Here is a 25,257-nt window from a genome sequence, read left to right as displayed (position 1 = left end):
GTTACATTCACGCAACATATAATCGGCACGCTTGCTTATTATACCCATATCAGGGCAATTCGGATGACAAAAGGGAAATACGCTGAATATTTTGTACTGTCGAGCTAGCCATTTGCTGAAGCAATAAAATCGCCCCAGAAAAAATTCTCGATGTTTAAGTCTTTCTGTAACGTGCATTTCAATAGAGCTGCTTCCTGGATGCGTATCCACTGCATTTCGATTCTTCAAAAACAAACAAAAAAAAAGAGCTCTAAATCATCACTGCACTTTAAAGACTACATTTTATTTCTTTCGACAATTGCTTTGTGTTTTCATCGTCGTTGCTGTTTATACTGCTGTGGCTTGCTTTTATTAAATAAAAGCCCTGTAACGGTGAAAGTTGCAGAGATGTGTTCACGTGTTACACAATAAATGAAAAAGATGCACAAATTCAATCTTACGCATAATGTCTTGTACCCGAATCGCGACTCATGCTCGCGCGTCATTAACTAGCAGAACTAAAACAGAATCTCGTGTGGTTATCGTAACAGGACTGGTTATCGTAAGATGCTTAAACCGGAAAAAGGCGTACGTCCAATTTTATCGCAACATGCGCGGCGATATTTCGAAACACAGTGAGTCGTGATAAACGTAGGAAAGCGAGTGAACCGGATGGAGCGAATTAATAAATGTTTCATCTCGGCAAGTTATGACGTTAAACACCGAAAGTCAGTCACTTCAGTATTGGTATAGGTTTCCTCTTCACGTACTGTAACATGTATGTACATGCAAGCGTGTTTTCAAGGGTAAGGAAGGACACTACTACAGTCATAAACATCGTTATATATCTCGTACACATAGAGGCAGTACTAGAAGGGAGTTATCTTTCAGTAAGTGGATTACAGACACTTCAAATAACGTTTAAAACTAGTATAACCTGAGCTACGATGCATGTGCTAAGTCCAACTCTTCAGCCGATGTATGATGGAATAGAGACTGACCGGAAGCCGTTGCTCATTTGTAACGCCGCTTTAAATCTTTTGGTTGAGTAAAAACCTAACTGGCAAGAAGACGCTGATTGTGTGTCACACTAGAACATTATTTAAGTACACTTCCTTAAAGGCATAGTTTGCCCCAAATCGAAAATCCTTTCATAAATCACTCATCCTCGTACCGTTCCAGATTCGCCATCGCGAAACACAAATGAAGGTATTTTTTAAATAAAGCTTCGAAATTTTTTCATCCCTCCGAGGAAAAAAGTTCTTCGCCGGGAAAAAATGCTTGCCTGGAAGCGCAGGAACCAATGAGGTTCTCAAGCACGTCATATTAAGATATTCGTGTATGCGCATTGATCGGTATCTACACGAGCGGATTTAGTTTAGGCTTTAATTCAATTCACATTTGTTAGCATGTCTCTTCAGAAGTCGTGGATTAAATGGCTCAGTTCGTACGGGTCATTTACAGTCTTACGGACTTTTTTTAAACTGTTGTGGAATTTAATTTCGTTGAAGGGACAGAACGGACAGCTCGGGGGGGGGGAAAGGGTGACTTTTTTTTAGCAATTGCGATTTCGCTAATCGCATCATCTGAAAACTTCTGGTCAAAAAAATAGTTAGTATCTTGCCTTTTTGGAAAAAGGTTTGAATTGCAAGATACAAACTAAGAACGTCAAGACATCGCCTATGAACTCAGAATAAAAAGTTACGCGACGCACTTCTAAGAAAAATTTTCGAATTTGCTAAAAGTCAATTGCGAAATAAACTCTCAATCGCTACAATTAACCGATTTTTTGAAATGATTCTGGTTTCATCGAGAATAGCTTAATTTTTGTGTTTTCAACGAAAGGTTTACGGGGTTCGGAACAACATGAACTAGTAGAAGAATTTCGTTTTCCTGACCTATCCCTTTAAGTAATTGATGTTCGCTGTTTATTTTGTCCAGGGTCTTTCAAAAATATTGCGAGCAACTGATCTCCGTCCGAACAATCGAGCGCACGTGAATGTCTATTCTCAGTCGTCGTCGTTGAATGTCAAATAAAATGTTGTTCAGAAGCGTTTGGTTCGGTGAAGCTCAACTGAAGTCAATCCAGAGTTGAGAAACGCCAAATTTAGGAGCTTGTGAACGCATTTTACTTGACAGTACATCTCGGTGCGTTGAACGCGTTGAGTCGATCATATCATGCCACTTTTCTCATCTACCACATCAGAGCGCCGGCGTGACGAGCGTCCGAGCAGGAACTCCTTCTCGTGGATCAAGCTGTCGACCAGGTCCTCTTGACGGTAGTTATGATAGACCTTCAGGAAGGCCATGACGGTGATACCGAGCCAAGTCAGCCAGGCCGCCCACAACCCAAACTAGAGGAAGCAGAGGAGAAGAAACTTGAGAAGAAAAATTCAACACAGAGGAAGATTAATAAAGTCCTGTAGGTGTTAAATGAGCTTTTGGATGAACCAGCAAAGTAAGCTCTCATTTTTTTAACCGACCAACCTGTGCTATGGCAAACTGGTCATAAAAAGCGGAGTTGTCCAACCCTAGTTCAAGATCAGTGTCCTGAAGATCTTCACAGCTAGAAATGAACAGCAGTCCGTTAGAAATGATCAACATTTATCAGCTACGTACTGCTCGTAAAAACTAATACCGAAGCTAGACGCATTCGGAGTTTAGCTAAAACGCGACCGGACTTGAACAGTCGCCGAAGCGAACCGAGGCAAAAGCCTCTGGCTAGTTTCGATGTCACCAAACCGGCCCGCCCAATTAACCGGGGCTCTTTCCGAGCTATAAAGGCAGTCTAAAAACAACTATCTGTCATTGAGTGTTTATGTTACCTGCTGGGCATACTGCCTCCTTCTGTGATAGCGTCGCACCACAGGTTGAATCCCACACTGACTATCGTGCTGGACAGGAACACGGCGAACACCACGAACGTGCTGATGAGCAGGTTCAGGAAGGCATTGAAGATTGAGCTGGAGAAATAAGAAAGAGGTCACCGTTTACTCTCTCCAGTTGTTCCAAAGCTGTGCTATTTTCTATCTTCTGTGGAACGCAAAAGAAGATATTTCGTAGAATGCTGAGCTGCTCTTTTCAAAAAAAAAAAAAATCCGTTATCTATTTAGTTTTTCAATAATTCATTAATTCTGAATGATTTTTAAATCATTATGTAGCGATACATATATGTGACGATTCACCTTTTTCATTTATAATTTGCATTAAATCTTTGTTAAAGCAAAAAAAATAAATTGTAAGAAAATCTTCGCCAGTGGAATAAATTGTTACATTATTACTATTTCAGTTTTAGTTCACTAGTATCGTTAATCTAAATTAAAACGAGCAATGTTGCAATGACAACTAGCTGAAAGTTCACTTTTGGATATTTTAATTTAATTATTATATATATTTTTAAAAGTTGAATATGAGTTACCTGATCAGCTTGTTCTGAAGCCTCATAAATGTCATTCACACTTGCTCGTTTTGATCATGAAAAAACACGAAAAAACGAATGATGTTTAAAGCCATCATTATTACTCATTTACTACAACTTTTCTGTTGGCATAAATGCATTATTATAGGTTAGAGTATGCATAGTTTCAGAGGACCTGGAGTATAGTGCACTATATATTATTTATTTTGGACAGGCTAGCATTGATTAATAATAAATCTCATAATTCAGAATTCATTCCATAACTTCTGATGTCCAGGACGACCAGCTGATTTACAGCTTGATCTACTTTACATTAGGCCACACGTTGTTCTTAAAACACAACGAAACCGCTTAATCGCAAAGTGATCGTCCTTGAACCGGTTTTTTGTATCAAATCGAATCTAAAACTTAAAACGAAACGATTATAGTAGCTGGTCCGTGCCGCTGCGTGATATAACTGCGTCCGCGCATCCGCGCCGGCACGGGTCTAATACATGTGAGGCATCACGACGAAAGAAACGATCACTCACTCGTCGTGGCCTTTGCAGATGAAGAACAGCAGCCTCCAGGCTTGCACGGCGGACAGGAGGAGCGACGCGATGCCCACGGCGGTGATGAAGCTGCAGGAGGACTGTGGACCCCATTCCTCAACGATGAAGCGCTGCTTGGACACCGTGATGTTCTCGTTCTGCCACATCCCCCGCGTGAAAAGCAGGCATTTCCCGCGAAAATCCTCCGTGTTCTCCGACAGGGGTACTATAGCTATGAAGCCGAAGACGAAGGCTAAAAAGTAAAGGATGCATTGCGCGAATATGAAATTATCCACGGGCATGTTGTCCGCGCTGTGCTGTCTCTGCGGCGCTCGCGCTCTCGCTGCGGCTGCGCAGTCGGACTCTGCGGAGGAACGCGGCTCTGGGCAGTTAGTCCGGGAAAAAGGCGGCAGAGACCCGCTGCACCCAATTAGTTGTAGTTCTGCGGAAGGCTAATCCGTACTAATTCTCAAAAGCGGGTTATGCTTTTGATTAGTAAACCGTCATAAGAAAGCGAATACAAGTAGGGCAGAATATTTATTCAGATGTGTTGTATTTGGCTTTTAGGCCTTCTGTTGTTTTATGACCAGCCTATGCATGTATGTGTGTGTGTGTGTGTGTGTGTGTGTTTTCTGTGCATATTACGTATATTCATAATTTATATTATTCAAATATATTTAATATATAACAATTTCTGAAATGCATACATGCATGTGTATTTATATATACACAATAAATATACACAGTACACACAGGTATGACGTCACGTAAACAAAAACTTACTTTGGATGCGATTAATCTTTTGACAGCATTAATATATATATATATATATATATATATATATATATATATATATATATATATATAATACAACACAACAGTAGGGCTAAATGCCAAATATTAAAAGCTAGTAATGGAATACTAATTGAAAGTGTTGTTAGAAGTAATTAAAAGTTCAGTTTGTCGATGCAATTCTGAATCTGTTACTTTTCACATGAAAACTGGAACTCTTATTATTAGCTTTAATATTCATACAAATTATCAAAAGATCAGCGTAAAATACCAACAGCTGAGGACGCTTAATCTACTGAAGAAGTCCATCCCCTCTCGTTCTCTCGTAACCAAATCCACTGAAATACTTGTTTTTGCTCGTACAGATGGTACAAATGGTTTGATCCGATGCGTATTTTTCTCCCGATTCAGGACAAGACTTTAGCCAAAAAGTGCCAGTTTAAAGATAAAAATGTCAATGATGGATTTTTACAATACGTTAATTGGTGGACTGAGTTCCTTGTGGATCATCAAGATGTTTTTATCAACTCTTTAGAGTCTCATTCCACATTGTACACGGAGCTTTCTTAAGTGCAGAAAGAACTCCATTGAGCTGCTTGCTCAGCGTTTAGGAGCTACATACTGTACACGCTTCAGCTATTTTCAGTGAAGTGGTTTTGTGAGGCGCTGTAATGAATAATCAAAGACGGTTGGATCCATAATGCGACAGGGTTTAATCGTGGTCAGGCAAGCAGGGTCAAAACAGGAGTAAGCAGAGCAATACAGGAGATCCAGGAGACAAAGCGGTAACAGGCAATAGGTCGGTAGGCAGGCAGAGAACAATCACAGAAACAAACACGGTCAGGGTCGGCAACAGATAATCAAAACAAGAGTAAGCATTTCGGAATTGCTGTATAAACAAACAAGACTTCGCAAAGAGTGATCGTAGGGAAGTTCCTTATAAAGGCTGAGTCTAATGAGTAACACCTGGTGGCTCTAATCAGCCCAAGGCACGGGGTTGTGGGAAATTGAGTCTTTGGTGATCAGTATTCGGTGAGAGCTCCCTCCGGTGGTGGTCGGAGAGAGCCACAGAGGTGCTGTTCGTGACAGAGCCCCCTGCGAGCGGCCCGAGGCGAGGAGTAATTCGACGCCGAGGTCTTCCACGGGGTCTGGGAGCAGGTTTGTCGGGATGGTCATGGTGAAAGGTGGCAGTGAGTGCGGGATCGAGAATGTCTCGGGCAGGTATCCAAGACCTCTCCTCGGGTCCATAGCCTTCCCAGTCAATGAGGTATTGTAATTCCCTGCCTCGGCGTCGTGAATCCAGGATTTCACGAACCTGGTAGGCCTCCTCGCCGTCGATGATTAAGGGAGGGGTGTCGTTGGCAGCGACCTCCTCCTGGTCCCTCTCTCCTCCCGGGCCACCGGCGGGTTTGAGCAATGAGACATGAAAAGTAGAAGCGATGCGGTAATTAGCAGGGAGATCGAGACGGTAAGAAACAGGCGTGACTTGCGAAATGATTTTGAAGGGACCCACGTACCTTGGACTTAATTTCTTGCATGGTAGCCGGAGGCGGAGGTCTCGGGTTGATAGCCAAACCCAGTCACCAGGTGAGTACTCTGGTGCATCTCGGCGATGACGATCTGCCTGAGCTTGGAACCTTCTGACTGCTCCTCTGAGATGGACATGAGCGGAGTTCCAGACCTCCTCACTCCTTTGTAGCCATGAGTTGACTGCGGGCAGTGCGGAGGGTTCTCCAGACCAGGGGAATAATGGAGGTTGAAAGCCCAGAACGCATTGAAAGGGAGTTAGGCCAGTGGATGGTTTCCTTAAGGAGTTCTGTGCATACTCAGCCCAGACCAAATAACGACTCCAGTCCTGTTGGTTGTTGTGACAGTAACTCCGGAGAAATTGTGACAGTTCTTGGTTCTGACGTTCGGCTTGACCATTGGATTGAGGTGATATCCTGAGGTTAGACTTATGTTAATGTTAAGTTGTGAACAGAAGGCTTGCCAGACTCGAGAGGTGAACTGTGGACGCGATCAGACACACGATGTCTTGGGTAGGCCATAGAAGCGGAATACCTGTTGCAAAAGTACTTGGCGGTCTCCCAGGCTGTGGGTAGTTTAGGCAAAGGTATGAACCTGCATGATTTGGAGAACCGGGTCCACGACCGTGAGTACCGTGGTAAAGGAGTTGGAGGCTGGTAGATCGGTTACAAAATCTATGGCAATGTGAGACCATGGTCTTTCTGGTATGGGTAGTGGTTGAAGGAGTCCTGCTGGGCGTTGATGGGAGGTCTTTGTGATGTTGCACGTCTCACACTGTTGAACGAAGTGGATGGTGTCTGAGCGAATGGTTGGCCACCAGAAACGATTGTTGACTAATTGGAGGGTGGCTGTGATACCTGGATGACCGGCGCTGGGGGTATCATGAACCCAATGCAGAACTCTTTGCCGTAATGTTTGAGGCACGTACGTTCGATTGGGAGGGCATGTTGGTGGGACTGGTTCGGAAAGTTGGGCCTCTGTGATCTCGGTCATGATATCCCACTGGACTGGAGCAACAATGCGGGCTGACGGTAGGATGGGTTCGTGAGAGAATTCCTGAGGGATGCTCTCAAACTGCCTGGATAAGGCATCCGCTTTAGTGTTCTTTGACCCTGGGCGATAAGTGACTTTAAAATCAAATCTGGAGAAAAACAGCGACCATCTGGCTTGTCGTGAATTCAGACGTTTGGCAGACTGAATGTACTCCAGGTTTCTGTGATCGGTCAAAATGGTGAACGGTACTTTAGCCCCCTCCAGCCAATGCCGCCACTCCTCGAGAGCTGACTTCATTGCAAGAAGTTCTCTGTCCCCCACATCATAGTTACGCTCAGCAGAGTTAAGCTTACGGGAGAAGTAGGCACATGGAAAGAGTTTTGCTGGCTGTCCGTGGCGTTGCGATAATATTGCTCCAATACCAACGTTAGAAGCATCGACTTCCACAATAAACTCTCGATCAGGGTCTGGGTGATGGAGTATCGGGGCAGACGTGAATTTTCTCTTGAGTGAGTCAAATGCCTGGATGCTGTCAGGTGACCAAGAAAGACGATGAGAATTCTTTTTGACTAGCGTGGTGAGAGGTGCGGCTACAGTACTGAAATTACGGATGAATCTCCGATAAAAATTAGAGAAGCCCAGAAATCGTTGCAATTCCTTGACTGTGGAGGGGCGCGGCCACTCTACGACTGCCTTGACCTTGTGCTCGTCCATCGTTACCCCCTCAGAACTGATGATATAGCCCAGGTAGGCCACTTGAGTCTTATGAAACTCACATTTCTGGAGCTTGGCGTACAATTGATTCTCTATCAAGCGCTGGAGGACTGTCCTTACGTGAGAGACATGAGCATCAAGGCTGTCGGAATAGACGAGAATGTCATCCATGTAGACGATTATAAATTGGTTTAGCATGTCTCTAAACACCTCATTCACGAAGGCCTGGAAGACAGATGGACTGTTCGCGAGCCCAAGCGGCATAACAAGATATTCGTAGTGCCCGGAAGTCGTGGAGAAAGCTGTTTTCCATTCATCTCCTCTCTGATACGGATCAAGTTATAGGCGTTACGAAGATCTAACTTGGTGAAGAACTTGGCTCTGCGGAGTTGTTCCAGAGAGGCTGGTACCAGTGGCAGTGGGTAGCGGTATTTAATCGTGACCTCGTTCAGACCGCGATAATCAATGCAGGGCCGCAGGCTACCATCCTTTTTCTTAACAAAGAAGAACCCGGCTGATGCTGGGGAAGTAGAGGGACGGATGAATCCCTTGGCAAGTTCTTCCTCTATGTATGATTTCATTGCCTCCGATTCGGGTTGAGATAGGGGAAAGACACGACCGCGTTGAGGAACGCGACCAGGCATGAGATCAATGGCACAATCATTCGGGCGGTGAGGTGGTAATTGGGTTGCACCTTTTTCACTAAAAGCTAAGGCTAAGTCTTGGTATTCAACAGGGAGTTCGAGTGGGACAGAGACCTTTTCTTCAGCGGGGAGTGTTTTAGTAGGTAAGTGGTGCGTGGGAGTACTCAGACAGCGTTTGCGGCAGTCAGTTGACCAATGTGTTATTTGGCGATCGGTCCAGGATATAGTGGGGTTGTGAGTCTCAAGCCAGGGTAGACCAAGGATGAGGTGGTGTTTGGGAGAGTGGATCACAAAGAGGCGTATAGATTCGAGTGAAGAGGGCCAGTTTGCAGTGTTAGGGGTTGAGTGACTGATGAAATAGTTCCTGATCCGATTGGCCGTCCATCTACCGCCGCCACGGCTACATGTGGTTCACATGGAATGAGAGGGATTCTGTTGGATTCCGCAAAGGCTTTATCGATAAAATTACCCGCCGCTCCTGAATCAACGAGGGCTGTAGCAGTAATCCATGTCGACTTCACTTTCAACTGAACGTTGATTTCGAAAGAATCAGAATGAGTTGGGGGTCTCACTAACGCAGGTCGCTGGCGCTGGGGACGTGTAGGACAGTAAACTCGAAAGTGCCCGGCTTGACCACAGTAGAGACATAACCGTTCGCGTACTCTTCTCTCTCGCTCCTCTGAGTCTAAATGGGTTGAGCTGATCTGCATGGGCTCAGGTGACGGTGAGCGAACAGGGTTTTGAAAAGGGGATCACATACTTGCCGCGGCGTGCTCTGAGAATATTATCCAACTTGATAGTGATTTCCATGACTTCTTCTAGCGATCTGCCCTCATCGCGACAAGCCAGTTCCGCCTGGAGTTCGGTGTTTAAACCCCTTCGATACATCACCTTGAGTGGCGATTCTCCCCAACCTGATTGGGCGGCAAGCGTGCGAAAGGTTAGCGCGTGTCGGCAGCAGTGTTGGTACCTTGTGATATGGTGAGCAGCTGGTCTCCGGGTTCTTTCCCTCCGGCTACATGTTGAAAACCTCCTGAATTCGCGCATGAAATCATTATAAGAGGGGAAAGACATACGGCGCGCCTCCCAAGTGGCTGTGGCCCATTCGAGCGCTCTCCCGGTGAGCAGGGAACAGATCAGAGCAACCTTGCTGTCTTCGGTGGGGTATAAACTGGGTTGCTGGGTAATGAACAAGGAACATTGCAATAAAAAACCCTTACATTTGGAGGATGACCCGTCAAATTTGTCGGGCAAACTGAGATGCGGATCAGGGTTAGGTTGAGGCGGCATCAAGGTTGGTTGAGCGGGTTGAGCAGGTGGGGCGGTGTGCTGGGTTGGATAAGCGGCAGCAAGGGTTAACGCTTGGATCGACCTCACCAGCTCTTCAGTCAACGTGGTGAGCTTATGCAGCTGTTGCTGATGTGTGGCGAGGATGGTAGCTTGGGACGAGACTTCTGACTTCAGATGAAACATTTCCGCTGGATCCGTTTGTGGCGAAGTCTTCTGTAATGAATAATCAAAGACGGTTGGATCCATGTGCGACAGGGTTTAATCGTGGTCAGGCAAGCAGGGTCAAAACAGGAGTAAGCAGAGCAATACAGGAGATCCAGGAGACAAAACGGTAACAGGCAATAGGTCGGTAGGCAGGCAGAGAACAATCACAGAAACAAACACGGTCAGGGTCGGCAACAGATAATCAAAACAAGAGTAAGCTTCGGAATTGCTGTATAAACAAACAAGACTTCGCAAAGAGTGATCGTAGGAAGTTCCTTATAAAGGCTGAGTCTAATGAGTAACACCTGGTGGCTCTAATCAGCCCAAGGCACGGGGTTGTGGGAAATTGAGTCTTTGGTGATCAGTATTCCGGTGAGAGCTCCCTCCGGTGGTGGTCGGAGAGAGCCACAGAGGTGCTGTTCGTGACAGGCGCAGAGCGGCCAAGAAACTGTTCTTGAGGAACGGCAACAAGCCGAGGAAATTACAGTATGTGGGTTCATTTACCTTTAAGCAATAACCAGTGCCAGAAAGTCCATTGAAGCAATGAGTGCGCATTTGAAACGGTTGGTTACAAAGACGCCTTCTGTAAAGCAGTGACCTGTACAGCGGGTGCATCATAACATAACCTATATTGTGTTTAATCACAGGACGGGACAAGGACGAGATCGTATTATATAGCGTTTCAGAAACAATAATAGCAAAAACATGCCTTAAGGTAGCACTGAATCGCGGATTCATCGTAAACTCTAAGCGTAGAAACTATATTTATAATTGTAACGCGCATGTGTACACATTTTGTACTTGAATTTAGTGCTATCTACTACTTAAAAACGACCTTTTATAGTTTATAACATGCTGACGATTAACTCGCCATGTTTCAACACTCACTTTGCATTTTTGTGTTCTTTTAAGCTCGTTTGGTTCGTTTACTCGTTTTTCCTCAACGTCCTCAGTGCGAGGTCGGGCCGCGATCAGTCTGATTAACGGTCACTTTAAGAGATCCTCTCTGGCCTGAGAACACACACACAAAAAAAGGATAAGATAAAAATGTAATTACGTAAATAAAATTTTATATCATGCGGATAGAACGAGAGAATCAATATCCTGATGCCATTAATCAGTGCATGCAGTACTAGGATAAAAGCAGCTGATAAAGGCTATATTAAGGGTTTTCACCATTTTTATTTAACAGAAAATGGTCCAGAAAAAAAAATAAATAAAAAAAAAAAAAAATAAAATAAAATAATAATAATAATATATATATATATATATATATATATATATATATATATATATATATATATATATATATATAAAATTTTATTTTATAAAAATACAGACTTTTACAGAAACTGTATGATAACCATAGAGCATGGTATATTAATTACATTGCATGAGATGATATTGTGAAACTGATAAGTTAAACTCTCACCAACTTTCACTGTTTGTACAGCAGCACACCTTTTAGAGTGATTTCTTGTGAAAAGCGCCCATTTCAAGAAGTCAAAATGACAAAAGGCGGCTTTTAGAAGTCAGTAGACGGTGCTGAAATGATTAGGCAATGCACACCTGCGATGCAAACATCAGCTCACTCTCCTGATGCAATACTGCCACTGTGTGGTCAGAAGTCTAGACTGTAATTTATATAATAACAAACAAATCATAGGTAAATGGCCTGTTTGCCATCTTGTTTTTCTACTCTTGGACTGGATGGAGGATCTAAAAATTCAAATCTAAATAAATTAATTTAAATGTTTAAACCGACAAATAACTAAATCTAGTGAAATGTAAAAGCAAAACAATAAATCAATCAATTATCAAACTGGCAAATACATAGACAAGTGTTTATTTAATGACAAAGTAAAAATTAAAATAGCAGCATTTTTAGTGATATGCCATTTATGCTAAGTGCAAATAACTATTGACTATATTTGATTATTGACCTCCCTACACCTTTTTGTTTATTTCCTTCACCAAAGTTCTCCAAAAGGCAGATTCGAACCCGAATTTTTATATATTTTTTATTTTTATATTTAGTTTCAATGCAACTTCTATATAACATTTTTTTGAAAAACGTCGGCCTATTCTTTCCTTTAAATATTTGTTAGTCGAATTAAACAGTGGAAAGTTACTAATAGCAACTATTGTTTATTGATCGTTATAGATTTGCCTACATTTTTAAACATTAATTATATGAACAGTTTTGCATAATTTCTAATTTACATTATTGAAATCATTTCAATGATTGAACACTGCATGTTAAAAAATCTGACAACTAAAAGCATCCAAATACTGTTTTCTTTTTTAATAGCGTGAGCTATCAATCTTATTGTAAAAATTAGGCGTGATGCTCTTTAGGTCACCGTACACGTCTTGCTTTGAGTGACAGCAGAAAGCCGCCCGGTCGAGGCCTGCTGGGAGACACTGAGCTCCCGGCTGTGGACGGGATTCTGGAGCTGATGGGATCTTTGGGAGAGGTGGATGAGGCTGAGGTCACTTTGGAGGGCACTTAAGGAACTGGCGTGGCAGGGTTCTCGGTCAGCGTGCTGGAGATGAGCCAGGAGGTCCTGTACGGTGTCCGTGAGGGCGCAGGAAGTGAGGATTTCCGGCTGGTCCACAGCGTCCTCAGAGACACAGCAGAAGTCCTCCTGAACTTCCTTCACTCGTGAACGAGAAAACGCGCGCTTGACACAAGAACAACAGTCAAAGAGCAGATAAAACATACATGCATAAAAAGAATCTGATCTAAATTACAATTATTGATGCTGTAATTCACGGCCATTACGAATACTGTTTTAAGATATAGTTTCAAACAGTATTGTAAATACATAATTAAGTACATTAATGTATATTTATTTCCTACACATTTATTCCTGACGTGCTGAAAACTGTAATACATATTGAATAAATTAATTAATAAAGAACAAATTATTTTATAATTTTATGAAACACTGCGTTCATATTGGATGATTTATGTAATAAATGAACCAATTCACATACGTTGACGCTATAATACATGGCAAGGTTTTATGAATATCTTTAGGAATGCCATTTTATGAATAGGATTTGAAAAATATTACGATTTTAGGAATACTAGCAATGAATGAAACTAAATAATCTCATGAAAGCTAGTGTTCATGTTGAATACGCGAATTAATAAAATAAGTCAATCCAAATCACATTTGCTAATGCTACAATACATGCTGAAATTTGTTTTAATTTATTCTATTTTTGGGATTTCAGAAACACTACTAAAGATAATGTTTACATTATTTGAACAAACTAACAAAATAATATTTTTTTAACTTAAGTATATCATGAATAGCACTGTGTGATTTTGATTATTTATAACAATATAATAATTTCTTTATATCCTACATCACATATTTTAAGAATGCAATCGGATAAATAAAATCGAGCATTTTAACAGAGATAAATACATACATAAATTATTTTCATGCACCTGATCCAATCCACATTATTGATGCTGCAAAACACGGTCAGGGTACATTTGTTTTTAACAATATATAAGATGTGCCATCAGTGCATACTTATTTTACATCTAAGAGGTTAGAGTTGAAGTTGGCTGTCTAAACTTCAAAAACAAATCTGCGATATGCTCATTGGGATATCTCTCACCCTTAACGGCTGTAGCTGCAGGAAGCTGGAGGTTCCCGACGCCTCAGAATCCTCCAGACGAACAAACTCTGGTTTTGTCTCAAGGGGTGAAATGTTCCATTCTTCAGTCAGATTCTTGGGCTTGAAGCTAACAGCACCACCCACTCTTTTACAGTAAGTAAACTTCTCTGTGAAAAAAGTGTGATCAGTGTCATCCCACTGGCTGAGTGTATAAGCACATGCAGTAAACCATCTGTATTGCTTAAAGCTTGTTCTTTCATACTGCACCTGTGTATATATATATATACGTATACACAGCTATACACAGCTATACACATATATGTTTTGTAAGTAAATCTATACAGCATATGTTGTATTATGCAGACTTTGAGACATTGAGTGTTTGTGAAAAGGTAAATTCTTGTTGAAACCTCCACATTTTTATTACATTATTTGAGTTTGTAAAATTGTTGCGATCTTCCCCGAAACTACAGGTAACACGTAAAATATTATTGCAGGCCTTTTCTTACGAGAAACAAATTCTGGATTCTGGAAATCTAAAAAAAGGCACTCATAATCCCGCTGCTGTCAAAGGGGAAATGACTCAGATTTGATCTCATCTGCGATGAACCTGTCCTGCGGGAGTCGTCCACTTTAACTAGACTCTAAATTATGAGGAAAAACTCAACTGATTAGAAAACTACCAGCCATAAATGTTATTGACTCACCGTGATTGGGTGATAAAAAGTTATGACTCTCGTCCGGGATCTGGTGAATTGAGCACACTGACTGATTGTCCTCATTACTGGAGCAGTTGGGGTGAAGGTTAAGTGTGCTCAAGAGCCTAAAACAGCGAAAATAACACATCAACTTTACAGTTTCATGTGCCGCATTTTTCTAGCCAGTGATGAGCATTTCATTGCAACTAATCTCTCCAGGTCCTAAAAAGCTCGATTTCAACTTGATTTCAGTGAGCTTGACGTGAGATGAATAGCTCGCCTCCTCTCTGCGCGCGTAGCTTCCACTGCATCGCCCTTCGCCAAGTGTGAGACGATTCCAGGGACCACGCTAGATCTTCTCTGTAACTATAGAAAAGAGGTCTTATCGGAGGTTGTGCATGTCATAACGCCATAGAAGCTTTGTACTGCGCCGCAAAAAGAATCTAAAATAAAGAATCTAAAAAATACTAACCAATCTAACCATTAAAAAGGAATAAAGAATGCAAAGACCATTGGAACTATTTATTCTGTGGAAGAAAAAAAAACTGAATCGCGAGAAGCAAAATGAGAATTAAAAAAAAAAAAAAAAAGTCAGAATTGCATAATGTACATTTTTAGAATTGCGATTGAGAATAAAGTATGAATTGTCATATGTAAACTGTGGAAGAAAATATATGAATTGTGTCACGTAAACTAAGAGAGAAGTAGTAAGAACAGCGAGGAAAGTCAGAATTGCGTAATATAAGCTCGGATTTAGGAGAAAAAAGTCTCGTTTCCGAGTTTATCTCATATTTTGATTCGGAATTAATTCGATTCAGCAGTCCACAATCTCACCCACACTTTCCCTGCTCAGGCTGTTGATGGATAGCGCCTCGGTGGTGCCTTCTACGGTGAGAGTAAGATCAGGACAGCCAGAGCTCGTGTCTGCAGGAGACGCAGCAGAAGAGTTCTGCTTCAGGAGCGTGGGTTCCTCTGCAGATGGGGCTTCGGAGCAGACAGCTGATGGTGAAGAGCGGGCGGATGTGAAGAAGCCAACCGCGAGCTCCATGCTGTCAGGAGATGAGAACACGGGCAGCGAATCACACGTCTCCTCCTGCATGGGCGGATGGACAGACAAAATGACGACTAGCTAGATGAATGGATGTTGCATTTATCGCGAATGAACATGTTATCTGTGAGTTAAAGCACCTCTGGCCGCAGAGGCAGGTCTTCCTCACACTCTTCCTCATCAGCTCTTTGCTTGAACGTACAAAGAATATCAACTGATGTGCTGCTAGCAACGCGACATGAGGCCTGCGATGAGAGTTGTGCACTATTCACACTGTTCTCCGTGTACTTTGGCGGCAGCAGCACCACCCTTAAAAGCAGAAAAAACAGCATAAAAGTGTTATATAAATAAATATATTTTATATATATATTTTTTTTTATTTAGCAAGGATGCATTAAACTGATGTGACAGTAGACACTGAAGTGACAGTAAAGGTGTGCATAGTAATATAATATATTTCTATTTCATTTTTATGATTTTATATAAAAATTGAAATGTAAATTCTAAAGAATATAAATGATATGTAATAATAATAAAATTTAAAAATAATATTAAAAAATAAAATAAAAATTTGCATATTCTAATGATTTCTAAAATAAAATGTAATCAAGTAAAATAAAACAAAAGAAAATATAATTTTACAACATTAAAATTTTTACTGTATTTCTGATCAAATTGTATTTCAAATTAAAAACTGTAAACATTGAATTATACTGTGCACCTACTTCTAAACCTGAATGAATGAATGAATGAATGGACAGTTCCTAAAAGGTGAGTCAGTTTCTTACCTTCTTTTTTTTGGTAGTGGACATATCTCTGAAATAGTTCGCCTTAGGATCTTAACAAAATCTCCTGGAGTCAATGGGTCATCCGTGTGGTACATCCATGCAGACAGTGGACGGGGGGTGGTTTGTCCTTCACGTCCATCACCCACGTAGTCAAATAACATAAGTTTACATAGAACGTGAGGACTATATCATTTCGGCGAACATGTATGTTTGAGATGAATGCAGCTGTAGTTTACCGGCTTCAGTTCTCGCTGGTTGTCGACCTGCTGTTTCTTGCATTTGTGCTTCACTGGACTCCTTATATTTGCTTTCCGTCAACTGGATATGTGCCATACCCTGCCACAAAACGGAATTAAAACAATTGAATGACAAAGAACGAATTTGTTTATCCAATTAAATTCCAGGCTACAGCATCCAGAATCACCTCGCATATAGAGGTCAGCACATTTCTAGAAATCCCATGATTCTCACAGACATGAATGAAGTGTCTGAGGAGAGGAACATTTTCAGTTTGGATTCCTCTAATCAGAGCCCAGGCCTCAGATATACATCTGAAACATAACAAACCAATTATAACTGTATACTCCAGTGTGGGACAACACCAAAAGAACTTTCCAGAATGCTTGCGGTTTACTTGTTGTGTACCAACACATCCACACAGAGTTTGATGTCTTGAATGTTCTCCATCGCCGGTGTGCTGCTGTACAGATACTTCAGTGCTGCCCGATTCTCTCCCGTCTTCAATAAGGTCCTCAGAACAGCACAGTGGTGCCACGACAGTGTTGGAGGACAAGCTCTTGGACTCAATAAGACATTCATCGATTCCTGGGAATAAAAATGTTTTAGATCAGCGAGATATGCTATAATAAAATTTGTGTGATGATTTTGAAAACACCTCACTGTTACTGATCTGTGATCTAGAAGCCAGAATCCACAGATCTGCTGAGAAAAGGTAGATGGGATACTGAAGACATGGCTGAATGACTGCAGGAGATCATCTTTGCATTGAAGGAAGTTAGACACATCCAGGACAAAGTACATTATCTGAAGAGGATTCGTTAAAGAAAGTTATCCTCCAAACACAAGAGTGCAACCATGTAAATTATTTGTAAATATAGTGTATCATTAAAGGACATATAAAATAAATACATGCATGTACATATACACATACATTATCTTTCAAATTCAAATATTTAATGCCATTGATTTTTTCATGCTTTTGAAAGAAGTCTCAGTAAAATATTATTGTATAATATTAATACAGTTTAAACTGTATTATCACTGTATATCATTATAACTGTTTATCAATTAAAAAAAAAACATTATGGAAGAGGACAGGGCCCAACAATAATAATAATAAAATTAATATAATAATAAATAAATAAAAGCATCTTGGGATTAAAGTCATTATAATGCAAGATTTAACGGATTTAACTGAAACTAAATGTTCTGCATAAAATCACTAACTTTTGAGAATAATGTCGATGTGTTTAGAAAAATAAAACGGAGAAAAAAATTAAGTTTAAATGTTGAGAACAAACTCATTGAATTACGAGAAAAAAAACATAATGCATTTTAAGTAAAAAATAGTCCAAATAAAATGAGAAGAAAACTTGTTCCAGAAAAAGTCCAAATAAAATGCTGAGAATACATAGCATTTTATACATTATACATTACGCATTAATGAATAACATAGCATTCAACAGAAAAATAAGTGTACAAAAATAAATATATATATAAATTAAACACCGTATACACTGTAAAGTAGAAACAAGCAGGATACAATGGCTTGGACAGACAGGATGTCTATATTAGGCAGCAGCACTAGCTTTAGCAAAGCTTCTAGAGACGGTGGTGGGTATGTTTGAAAGGCACAGTCTTCTGAAACCCATATAGGTCCATGGTGTTTGTTCATTTGAGCTACCATACCCTGAATAAGGGAGCTCCCCCGGTACTTATCCTCAGCATAATCACTGATGAAAGAATGTTAGTGAGAAAAATCATATTTCAAATTTCTTATTGCACATTAATAAAACACATTATTTTCCAGCTAGAGTGGGAAAACGTGGTGGTTACCCTAACTCTAGACATGTTCTCCTGTGTTTCTGGTCCATCTCACACCACATCTGAGATATCCTCTTCATCTCTTGGGCTACTGAAAAACAAAAGAATAATAAATTAATAAAAAGACATCATTAATTACAGCGTACTTTGTGAAATTATCAGCTGCTATTTTAATCGATCATAAGACCACATCAGCTCACCGGGGGATTTGGGCAGAAGTCCTGTGATGCTCCACCACTGCACCAGGCGGCCCAGCATGATGTGCTGACCGATGGCCTGGTGCTCTTTTTTCCCCATCAACCCCCATATAAACCATACAAACATTTTGTTAGAACACTTTATATGTGGCATTTCGGGTTTTTTGCTATAATTTCTGCCTTCCCCTTAGAAAATATGTGCACTGTGATGGAAAAATTATGATTGTCACCAGTGTTGCCAACTGCTTTCAATTAAAAGCAGCTAAAACTGGTAACTAAATGTGACAAAATTAACACCGTTCCCGCAAGAGAATGTTTCGTGTTTCACGATACGCATGCCAGATGTTCGTTTAGAAAAGAGACTTCAAATATAACAGTTTTCAAACTGACCGTATCCAGCACGCAGCCCGTCGCCGCGTTTCCGCATTAGGTCGAGCAGAGAAAGCAAGCTCCTCAGCTTGAGTAGCAGTCGATGGACCAGAGCAGCAGAGTTTTCATCTAAACACATCCACAAGCCTTTATATTGACCGAAACCTACGATGGTGCAAGAGCCAAGTGAGCTTTACCTGAATACCCCAAACAAAAACGGTAAACCTCAACGTTTAATAAGATTTCGCCTACTCACAGAGTATTATCAGCTCCTTCCTGGCCAGTTCTGCTGATCGCTGAAGCCAGCGGTTAAAACGGGCCACGCGTTCACTCGCCTCCCCTTCACCTACAGAGAAACAGCACATCACTGTGATCTCTAGCGGACTTGAGAGTATGCTCACATAAAGTTTAAGTCTTACCTTCAGTATGGAGTCCTCGCATGCAGCCAATAAGGCCTTTGACGTTGTTGTCTGTTAAAGCTTTATTCCACAAGACTTCCGTGTTTAGCATTATCCTTATAGGCATCGACTACCAATAACAGAAATCTTAGTGAATAAAACCAATCATTTTAACATTGTAAATTAAATGTAAATATTAAATGTTAACAGTCATTTATCTGTACAAGAAGATGCTTTGGTCAATACTCATAAACACTGTGGCAACCATTACTCACCAGACAAAGCCCCTTTCATCCAGTAGTGGTCCTATATGGTCGTCCTGCATTCAGATCTGCTGACTTGTTTGTATGCGCTTCCCCTGACTCAATCCCCTTTTGGCCTGAATAATCCTTTGGATTTCATTGGCTGTTAGTGCATGTGGTATTACATAAAATATGCATATCAAAACAGGACTCATTCATATAAAGAATGACAATGGTATACAAGACAGAGCAAACAGCCTTAGAGTTGAGAGTCTATTTACTTAAAAATGTGAATTTGAACTGATAAAAAAAGACTTTAACTTTTTTTTTCTTTTGTATTGCTTTGTTTTGTTTTGTACGGAACACAAAATAGGGGCCTTGTGCAAACTGTGTGAGGCATTAGATTGTGTTTGATGCATGGTCACATGATTTTGCCACATCTAAATATTACCTCTCTTTTGCCGGAAGGAACAAATTTAATGTCAATGTTATTTATTGATTGGCTGACCAACTGGCTTGTAAGCAAATATGAATGCCTTGATTTTTATGCGAGCAGCAACTGGTAGCCAGTGCATTTTTTTTTGGCTCATTAAAGGTGAATTAAAGTGTCCCCATTATGGGTTATCTTCATATATTGGTGTTGGGAGACCATGCATGCATGATTAAAAAACACTTTATTTTTTATAATATGCATTTATTTTTTTCTATATTTGTTCAATGACTCTCAAATGAACTTCGTTCACTGATTAATCTTTCCAAACCCCTCCGGTGATCGGTCGATTTCATTTAAAGTGGTGTTTGTGAGCTTTTAACGCTCCAAAAGCGCCACCAAGTTGCAAAGAATTAATTCGCTTTTTCACTCAGATTGACCGAAAACACCAAGTGGTCGGGCAATATGCTAATTTTTATTTTGATGTCAACATGAAACTACCTGGACAACATGAAAAGACTTGTTTCAATGACGCAGAGTCGACTCTTTCCTTTAACAGACAATAACTTCATAAACGATACACTTTCTGATTTAAAACTTTTCAGGATGTTTTTCAAAAATTTTCAAAAATCCATAAAAAGGCACTGTGTGACTTTTAGCCCTTTCCCCTTCTTCATTCTTTAACTCGCGCACACACACACACACACACACACACACACATCCCAGTCAGTGAGATTTGTGCTGGTGGCAGAAGGTACTCTTCCAAATCCAACCGGGCTGCTTACTGATTAGAAGGAATTATGAGAGAGGTCACAGCTGAGTCTGCGGCAGACACTAACACACACATCAGTTTTCATCAGCAAACAATGCATTCAGATTGTTTCACAAAAACTGAAGACATCTGATGGAGAGAAAGAGAAAAATCACTTGGAATAGGGCGGGATGCTATTGAGCGACATATACACATGGATGGTGAGTAATAAGCTGTTTATTACTACCCTTATGCTGGGATCATCTCACTCATCACGTCTGGTTAAGGACAAGCCCCGTGCCTGTCCATTCAGGTGAACTCATTCAGTTCCGTTTGCTATTTTGAGCTTTCCACACTCAGGGGAGGAGCTTTTTTGAAACTAAAAATATTTTCCGTATAAGACCTATATAAGAGCGATAGATCTATATTAAAAAGTAACTGTATTAACTGTAGTCTACATCCTTCTATTTTTTATCAGACCCATTATGCAATGATGTACTTCTCAATAGCCACCTAATGTTTCAGCAAGTAATTGTTCTCTCTTTTTGTCTGTTAGGTGTACATTTTCAAAAATGACTGTGTTTGTCAAGGAACCTCACATGGCATCTCCAGACAGATTTGCCCCGAAAGTTCCTTCTGGTCCCTATTTTTTTTTTTTTTAAACTGATATCCAGTTTTTCCTCACAACTTAAATGAATAAGCTCCACGAATACTTTGTGCAGATCGTGGTTCAAAGTCTTTCGATTGATTTACACTCACTAAGAAGCTAGCTGCTAAGAAGCATTAGTCCATTCATGTCATCTTCCAGTGCACCTCATTGAAACTAATTTAGTTCATTATTTTACTAGAAGCTCCAGTAGACTTCCACAAAATCAATTACATCGAAGGTTCTCTGAAATTTTGGTAAGATGGCTGTGCTGCCAATAAAATTTACCAAAACCAAGAGAGACAAACTGGCCCAGGTTTTGTGGGTACTAAACTGGATATCCGTCGTCACGGGTATCATCCTCTTTAGCTTGGGCATCTTTCTAAAAATTGAAATTAACAAGCGGCAGGATTTAATGGCTGAGAGTCGGCTCCAATCCGTGCCAAACATGTTGATCGCCGTGGGACTCATAGCCTGCGTGATTAACTTTTTGGGAGGAAAGATCTGCTATGACTGTGTGGACACCAACAAGTTTTTACGCTGGAAGTTGGTGATGCTCCCATACATCATTTGCACGTTTTTCTTCACTCTGAGTGTGCTGGTGGGAGCCTTGATGTGCTACAGCATGCACGGACAGCTGGAGGAAGCGCTAACACTGGGGCTACGGGATGCTATTCGTTACTATAAGGACACGGACACGCCAGGCCGCTGCTTCTTGAAGCATACAGTGGACCAGCTGCAGATCCAGTTTCAATGCTGTGGGAATGAGGGCTACAGAGACTGGTTCCAGATCCAGTGGGTCAGCAACCGATATTTGGACATGTCACAACGGGAAGTGGTAGAGTAAGTTGGCTCTGGAAAAAGTGTATATATATATATATATAGTCTGGTAATGTGTCTGACAATAAGTAACTTTGCATGTACATGCCATCAAACTTTCAGTAGAGTATCAGCAGACTGTCTGATTAATATCTGCTAACTCTTTATAGTCTCCCAACAGATAATCTACTGACTATAAGTAACTGTCAACTTATTATAAACCTAACCCTACCAGTGTCCTAACACTCTACTAACACCGTAATGAGAGTTAGTATATATGTAGGTGCAACAAAATGTGGGAATAAGTGGACCGTCAAAATAAAGTACATTTTACGAATGCATTTTTTTTTTCTTACTAGTCGTCTACGAAGCAACGTTGAGGGAAAATACCTAATGGACGGAGTTCCTTTCAGCTGCTGCAATGTCAACTCTCCTCGGCCGTGCATTCAGTACCAAATCACCAATAACTCCGCCCACTTTAATTACGACTACCAGACAGAGGAGCTCAATCTGTGGATGCGAGGATGTCGTCAGGCTCTGCTAGATTATTACACCAACATCATGCATTCAGTCGGCCTCACGGTTCTGATCATCTGGCTCTTTGAGGTTGGCCGTGTCTGTTTCTATTCACTGCTCTATTATTCGGTCATCAAACTTAGCAATTGCAAACCTATACATATGATGTCTTAAACACGTAAATATGACCACAAATTTCTTAAATTGAATTATATGTTACATATAATGGTAAAGCAGCTCTGCATACAAGCATACCTCTTGTTTGGAATATGCAAATATAAAATATATATATAGAATTTATATAAAGATCCAACAGAATGATTGTACAATTAAAGCTTCAAATTAAAGTACAAAAATAAACTTGGATTGTTCACGACACCAGTATTTATTCATGTCCTTATAAGGTAAATTCACACTGCACTGACAGACACAAGAAATGACACAAATTAATTTTTCTAGCCATTAAAACACATCATTCCAAATTCAAGAACGTCAACAACTCTAAGATGATTATAGAATGGTCAATTTGAAAATCATCTGAAAGCTGAAAATGTCTTTGTAAAAAATTCTAAATATCGATAAAATCACCTTTTGTGATTGTACAAATTGTCCAAATGTAGTTCTTAGCTCTGCATATCACTCATCAAAAATTTACTCTTGATATATCTATGATAGAAAATATACAAAATATCGTATTTTGGCATAAAAAACATATAATTTCCACGCAAACAATATATTTTTGGCTATTGCTATACCTGGGTTACTTACGTTTTGTGATCCAGTGTCACATTAACAATAGCTTGACAACGTTCAAAGACTAGCTAAAAAAAAAAAAAAAAAAAAAAAAAAAAAAAATATATATATATATATATAAATATAACCAAATTTTGGGGACGCTTTCAAGATGTGCTCTGTTGGGAAACGCTGCTCCACAGTAATAAAAAGCAAGGGGCAACTTACTATTTATAAAAAATATGCTCTGGTTGTGTGACCTAATCCTATCCTGGGATTGTACACCCACTTTATAATCTGCTCTATGCACCATTAACTCCAATCCCTCAGCGTCCTATGTGAAGCACGTGACTGCTTTACAATGGATGGCACAAAGCTTCAGCAAGCGTCTGAACCAAATTTATTTTGCTATCGTAGGAACCTACCTCTTTTTTTTCTTTACTGACAGCTCTCCGTGTTAACGGGGGTCCGCTACCTCCAAACGTCTCTGGAGAACGTGCTACGGCAGGGGGAACCCGAGTGCGAGTCAGACGGGTGGCTCCTGGAGAACAGCTTCGTGGAGACGGCTCGCTCTAATTTCAACATCATCAAACACCTGGGCAAGTTCAATCAGATCAACATATCAAGCAGTGAAGATCCAAACATAGACAAACCACCTACGGCACACTACGGTCCAGACAACGTGCCTCCAAAGCCTCTTCCAACGACCAGTTAGGTCTTCAGAAACGTTACACAAGCCACGGAGGACTGGACTCTGATGCTGTATAACTAAAAAATGGTGAAAATGGTTCAGTATTGAGATGGCATAGTAAAGCAAGAACAAGTGATATTAAAACATAAGACATACTTGAGGTCTGCTGCAATTTTAACGTAAGAACTTAACCAAGTACTGTTTTAACACACAAGGCAAAGCATCACGGGGCCTTCAAAGTCTTAAAATGTAAAAATTGCCTCTCATTAAGAATACATCCATTTGATTCTTTTGTGTTTTAGAGATGCTTGTGCGAATAGTGTGATTACTAGAGAAGCCTGTTTCTACCACTGAATAAAAAAAAGGTTATTGCGATATAGTCAGAATTCTGCCCCCTTTTTTTCTCTTATTTGCGACACTTTCTTTCTGGCAAACATGGAATCCCGTTTCCGCCACTGAATAAAAAATAAAAAATAAAAGATTATTGCGACTTTTTATCTCACAATTCTGACTTTGTAACTCTCAATTGCGACTTTATAACTCGTAATTCTGACTTTTTACCTCGCAATTCTGAGAAAAAAAAATCGCAATTACCTTTTTTTTTTTATTTAGTGGCGGAAACTGGCATCCGTAGATTACTTGATTACTGTTTAATCTTTACTGAAGGTTTTTTTTTTAATTAGTTTGCTAATTAAAGCAATTGTATGTAATTTTTACAAATATTTTTTTAGTTCCAGAATCATTCTGATGTAGGCAGCGCTTCTGTTTCTTTCCTATATCCCCCGAAACGTCTCTTCCGGCAGAGCGTGAGTTTGTTTAACGGCCACGAATCACTCGACCTACACGAATGGGCGATTTGCTTTACGGCAGCAAACAAACGCACGCTTTTCACTGTAGTTGCGACAGTAGCGTATACGCGAACTGGGCTTCGCTTTAAAGTACATACGGTCTCTCTCTCTCTCAATCTCAATATGTCAACGATTACAAGCCACCAAAATTAATATTTCATGCCTTGGTCTCGTGCCTAAAGCCAGGTATTGTAATCACTGGTGAAAACATGATACCAACAGCCTCTAAATCACATTTTCCAAAGATGTGTATTTCATAAACTTTTTTTTTTTTTTTTTTTTTTTTTTAC

At 40.5% G+C, this 25,257-nt stretch overlaps 4 protein-coding genes across 4 annotated transcripts; 1 reads left to right on the top strand and 3 right to left on the bottom strand.

The window, feature by feature from the left end:
- Window positions 1-262: 262 nt before the first annotated feature.
- On the bottom strand, window positions 263-4,397 carry LOC122362383 (transmembrane protein 179). Its single transcript, XM_043263853.1, has 4 exons — window positions 3,928-4,397; window positions 2,805-2,942; window positions 2,467-2,545; window positions 263-2,333 (listed from the first exon to the last, which is right to left on the bottom strand). Exons 1-4 carry the CDS (start codon window positions 4,227-4,229, stop codon window positions 2,151-2,153), a joined length of 702 nt encoding a protein of 233 aa, XP_043119788.1. The 5' UTR covers window positions 4,230-4,397; the 3' UTR covers window positions 263-2,150.
- Window positions 4,398-10,364: 5,967 nt separating this feature from the next.
- On the bottom strand, window positions 10,365-15,001 carry LOC122361618. Its single transcript, XM_043262425.1, has 4 exons — window positions 14,438-15,001; window positions 13,731-13,897; window positions 12,460-12,775; window positions 10,365-11,102 (listed from the first exon to the last, which is right to left on the bottom strand). The coding sequence occupies exons 1-4, from the start codon at window positions 14,574-14,576 to the stop codon at window positions 11,041-11,043; spliced, it is 684 nt and encodes a 227-aa protein (XP_043118360.1). The 5' UTR covers window positions 14,577-15,001; the 3' UTR covers window positions 10,365-11,040.
- A 2-nt stretch (window positions 15,002-15,003) lies between these two features.
- On the bottom strand, window positions 15,004-19,388 carry LOC122361617 (protein ELYS-like). Its single transcript, XM_043262424.1, has 11 exons — window positions 18,916-19,388; window positions 18,529-18,612; window positions 18,341-18,419; window positions 18,048-18,237; window positions 17,165-17,308; window positions 16,899-17,089; window positions 16,689-16,815; window positions 16,501-16,600; window positions 16,265-16,391; window positions 15,617-15,785; window positions 15,004-15,521 (listed from the first exon to the last, which is right to left on the bottom strand). The coding sequence occupies exons 1-11, from the start codon at window positions 19,031-19,033 to the stop codon at window positions 15,243-15,245; spliced, it is 1,608 nt and encodes a 535-aa protein (XP_043118359.1). The 5' UTR covers window positions 19,034-19,388; the 3' UTR covers window positions 15,004-15,242.
- Window positions 19,389-21,371: 1,983 nt separating this feature from the next.
- Window positions 21,372-24,218, top strand: prph2la (peripherin 2-like a). The gene is made up of 3 exons (XM_043263475.1): window positions 21,372-22,204; window positions 22,540-22,786; window positions 23,877-24,218. The coding sequence occupies exons 1-3, from the start codon at window positions 21,624-21,626 to the stop codon at window positions 24,141-24,143; spliced, it is 1,095 nt and encodes a 364-aa protein (XP_043119410.1). The 5' UTR covers window positions 21,372-21,623; the 3' UTR covers window positions 24,144-24,218.
- The last annotated feature ends 1,039 nt before the right edge of the window (window positions 24,219-25,257 follow it).

Source organism: Puntigrus tetrazona, chromosome 17 (assembly GCF_018831695.1).
Source record: "Puntigrus tetrazona isolate hp1 chromosome 17, ASM1883169v1, whole genome shotgun sequence".
Taxonomy (NCBI): Eukaryota; Metazoa; Chordata; class Actinopteri; order Cypriniformes; family Cyprinidae; genus Puntigrus; species Puntigrus tetrazona.
The sequence above is the reverse complement of the archived record's forward strand: the minus strand, read 5'-3'. Positions and strand labels throughout refer to the sequence as shown.

What these genes read in the sequence shown, in the direction of transcription:
- LOC122362383 (XM_043263853.1), bottom strand. Translation starts at nt 4,229, where the DNA reads ATGCCCGTGGATAATTTCATATTCGCGCAATGCATCCTTTACTTTTTA. An exon ending in ATCTGCAAAGGCCACGACGA is followed by an intron (nt 2,943 to 3,927) that starts GTGAGTGATCGT and finishes TTATTTCTCCAG; the next exon opens with CTCAATCTTCAATGCCTTCC. An exon ending in ACCAGTTTGCCATAGCACAG is followed by an intron (nt 2,334 to 2,466) that starts GTTGGTCGGTTA and finishes TGCTTCCTCTAG; the next exon opens with TTTGGGTTGTGGGCGGCCTG.
- LOC122361618 (XM_043262425.1), bottom strand. Translation starts at nt 14,576, where the DNA reads ATGTGTTATTTTCGCTGTTTTAGGCTCTTGAGCACACTTAACCTTCAC. An exon ending in TGCAGCTACAGCCGTTAAGG is followed by an intron (nt 12,776 to 13,730) that starts GTGAGAGATATC and finishes TCTTGTGTCAAG; the next exon opens with CGCGCGTTTTCTCGTTCACG. An exon ending in TGTCACTCAAAGCAAGACGT is followed by an intron (nt 11,103 to 12,459) that starts GTACGGTGACCT and finishes GTGTGTTCTCAG; the next exon opens with GCCAGAGAGGATCTCTTAAA.
- LOC122361617 (XM_043262424.1), bottom strand. Translation starts at nt 19,033, where the DNA reads ATGTGTTTAGATGAAAACTCTGCTGCTCTGGTCCATCGACTGCTACTC. An exon ending in TGCTGACCTCTATATGCGAG is followed by an intron (nt 16,601 to 16,688) that starts GTGATTCTGGAT and finishes GTTTTGTGGCAG; the next exon opens with GGTATGGCACATATCCAGTT. An exon ending in ACCTGCCTCTGCGGCCAGAG is followed by an intron (nt 15,522 to 15,616) that starts GTGCTTTAACTC and finishes CCGCCCATGCAG; the next exon opens with GAGGAGACGTGTGATTCGCT.
- prph2la (XM_043263475.1), top strand. Translation starts at nt 21,624, where the DNA reads ATGGCTGTGCTGCCAATAAAATTTACCAAAACCAAGAGAGACAAACTG. An exon ending in TCACAACGGGAAGTGGTAGA is followed by an intron (nt 22,205 to 22,539) that starts GTAAGTTGGCTC and finishes TTTTCTTACTAG; the next exon opens with TCGTCTACGAAGCAACGTTG. An exon ending in TGATCATCTGGCTCTTTGAG is followed by an intron (nt 22,787 to 23,876) that starts GTTGGCCGTGTC and finishes CTTTACTGACAG; the next exon opens with CTCTCCGTGTTAACGGGGGT.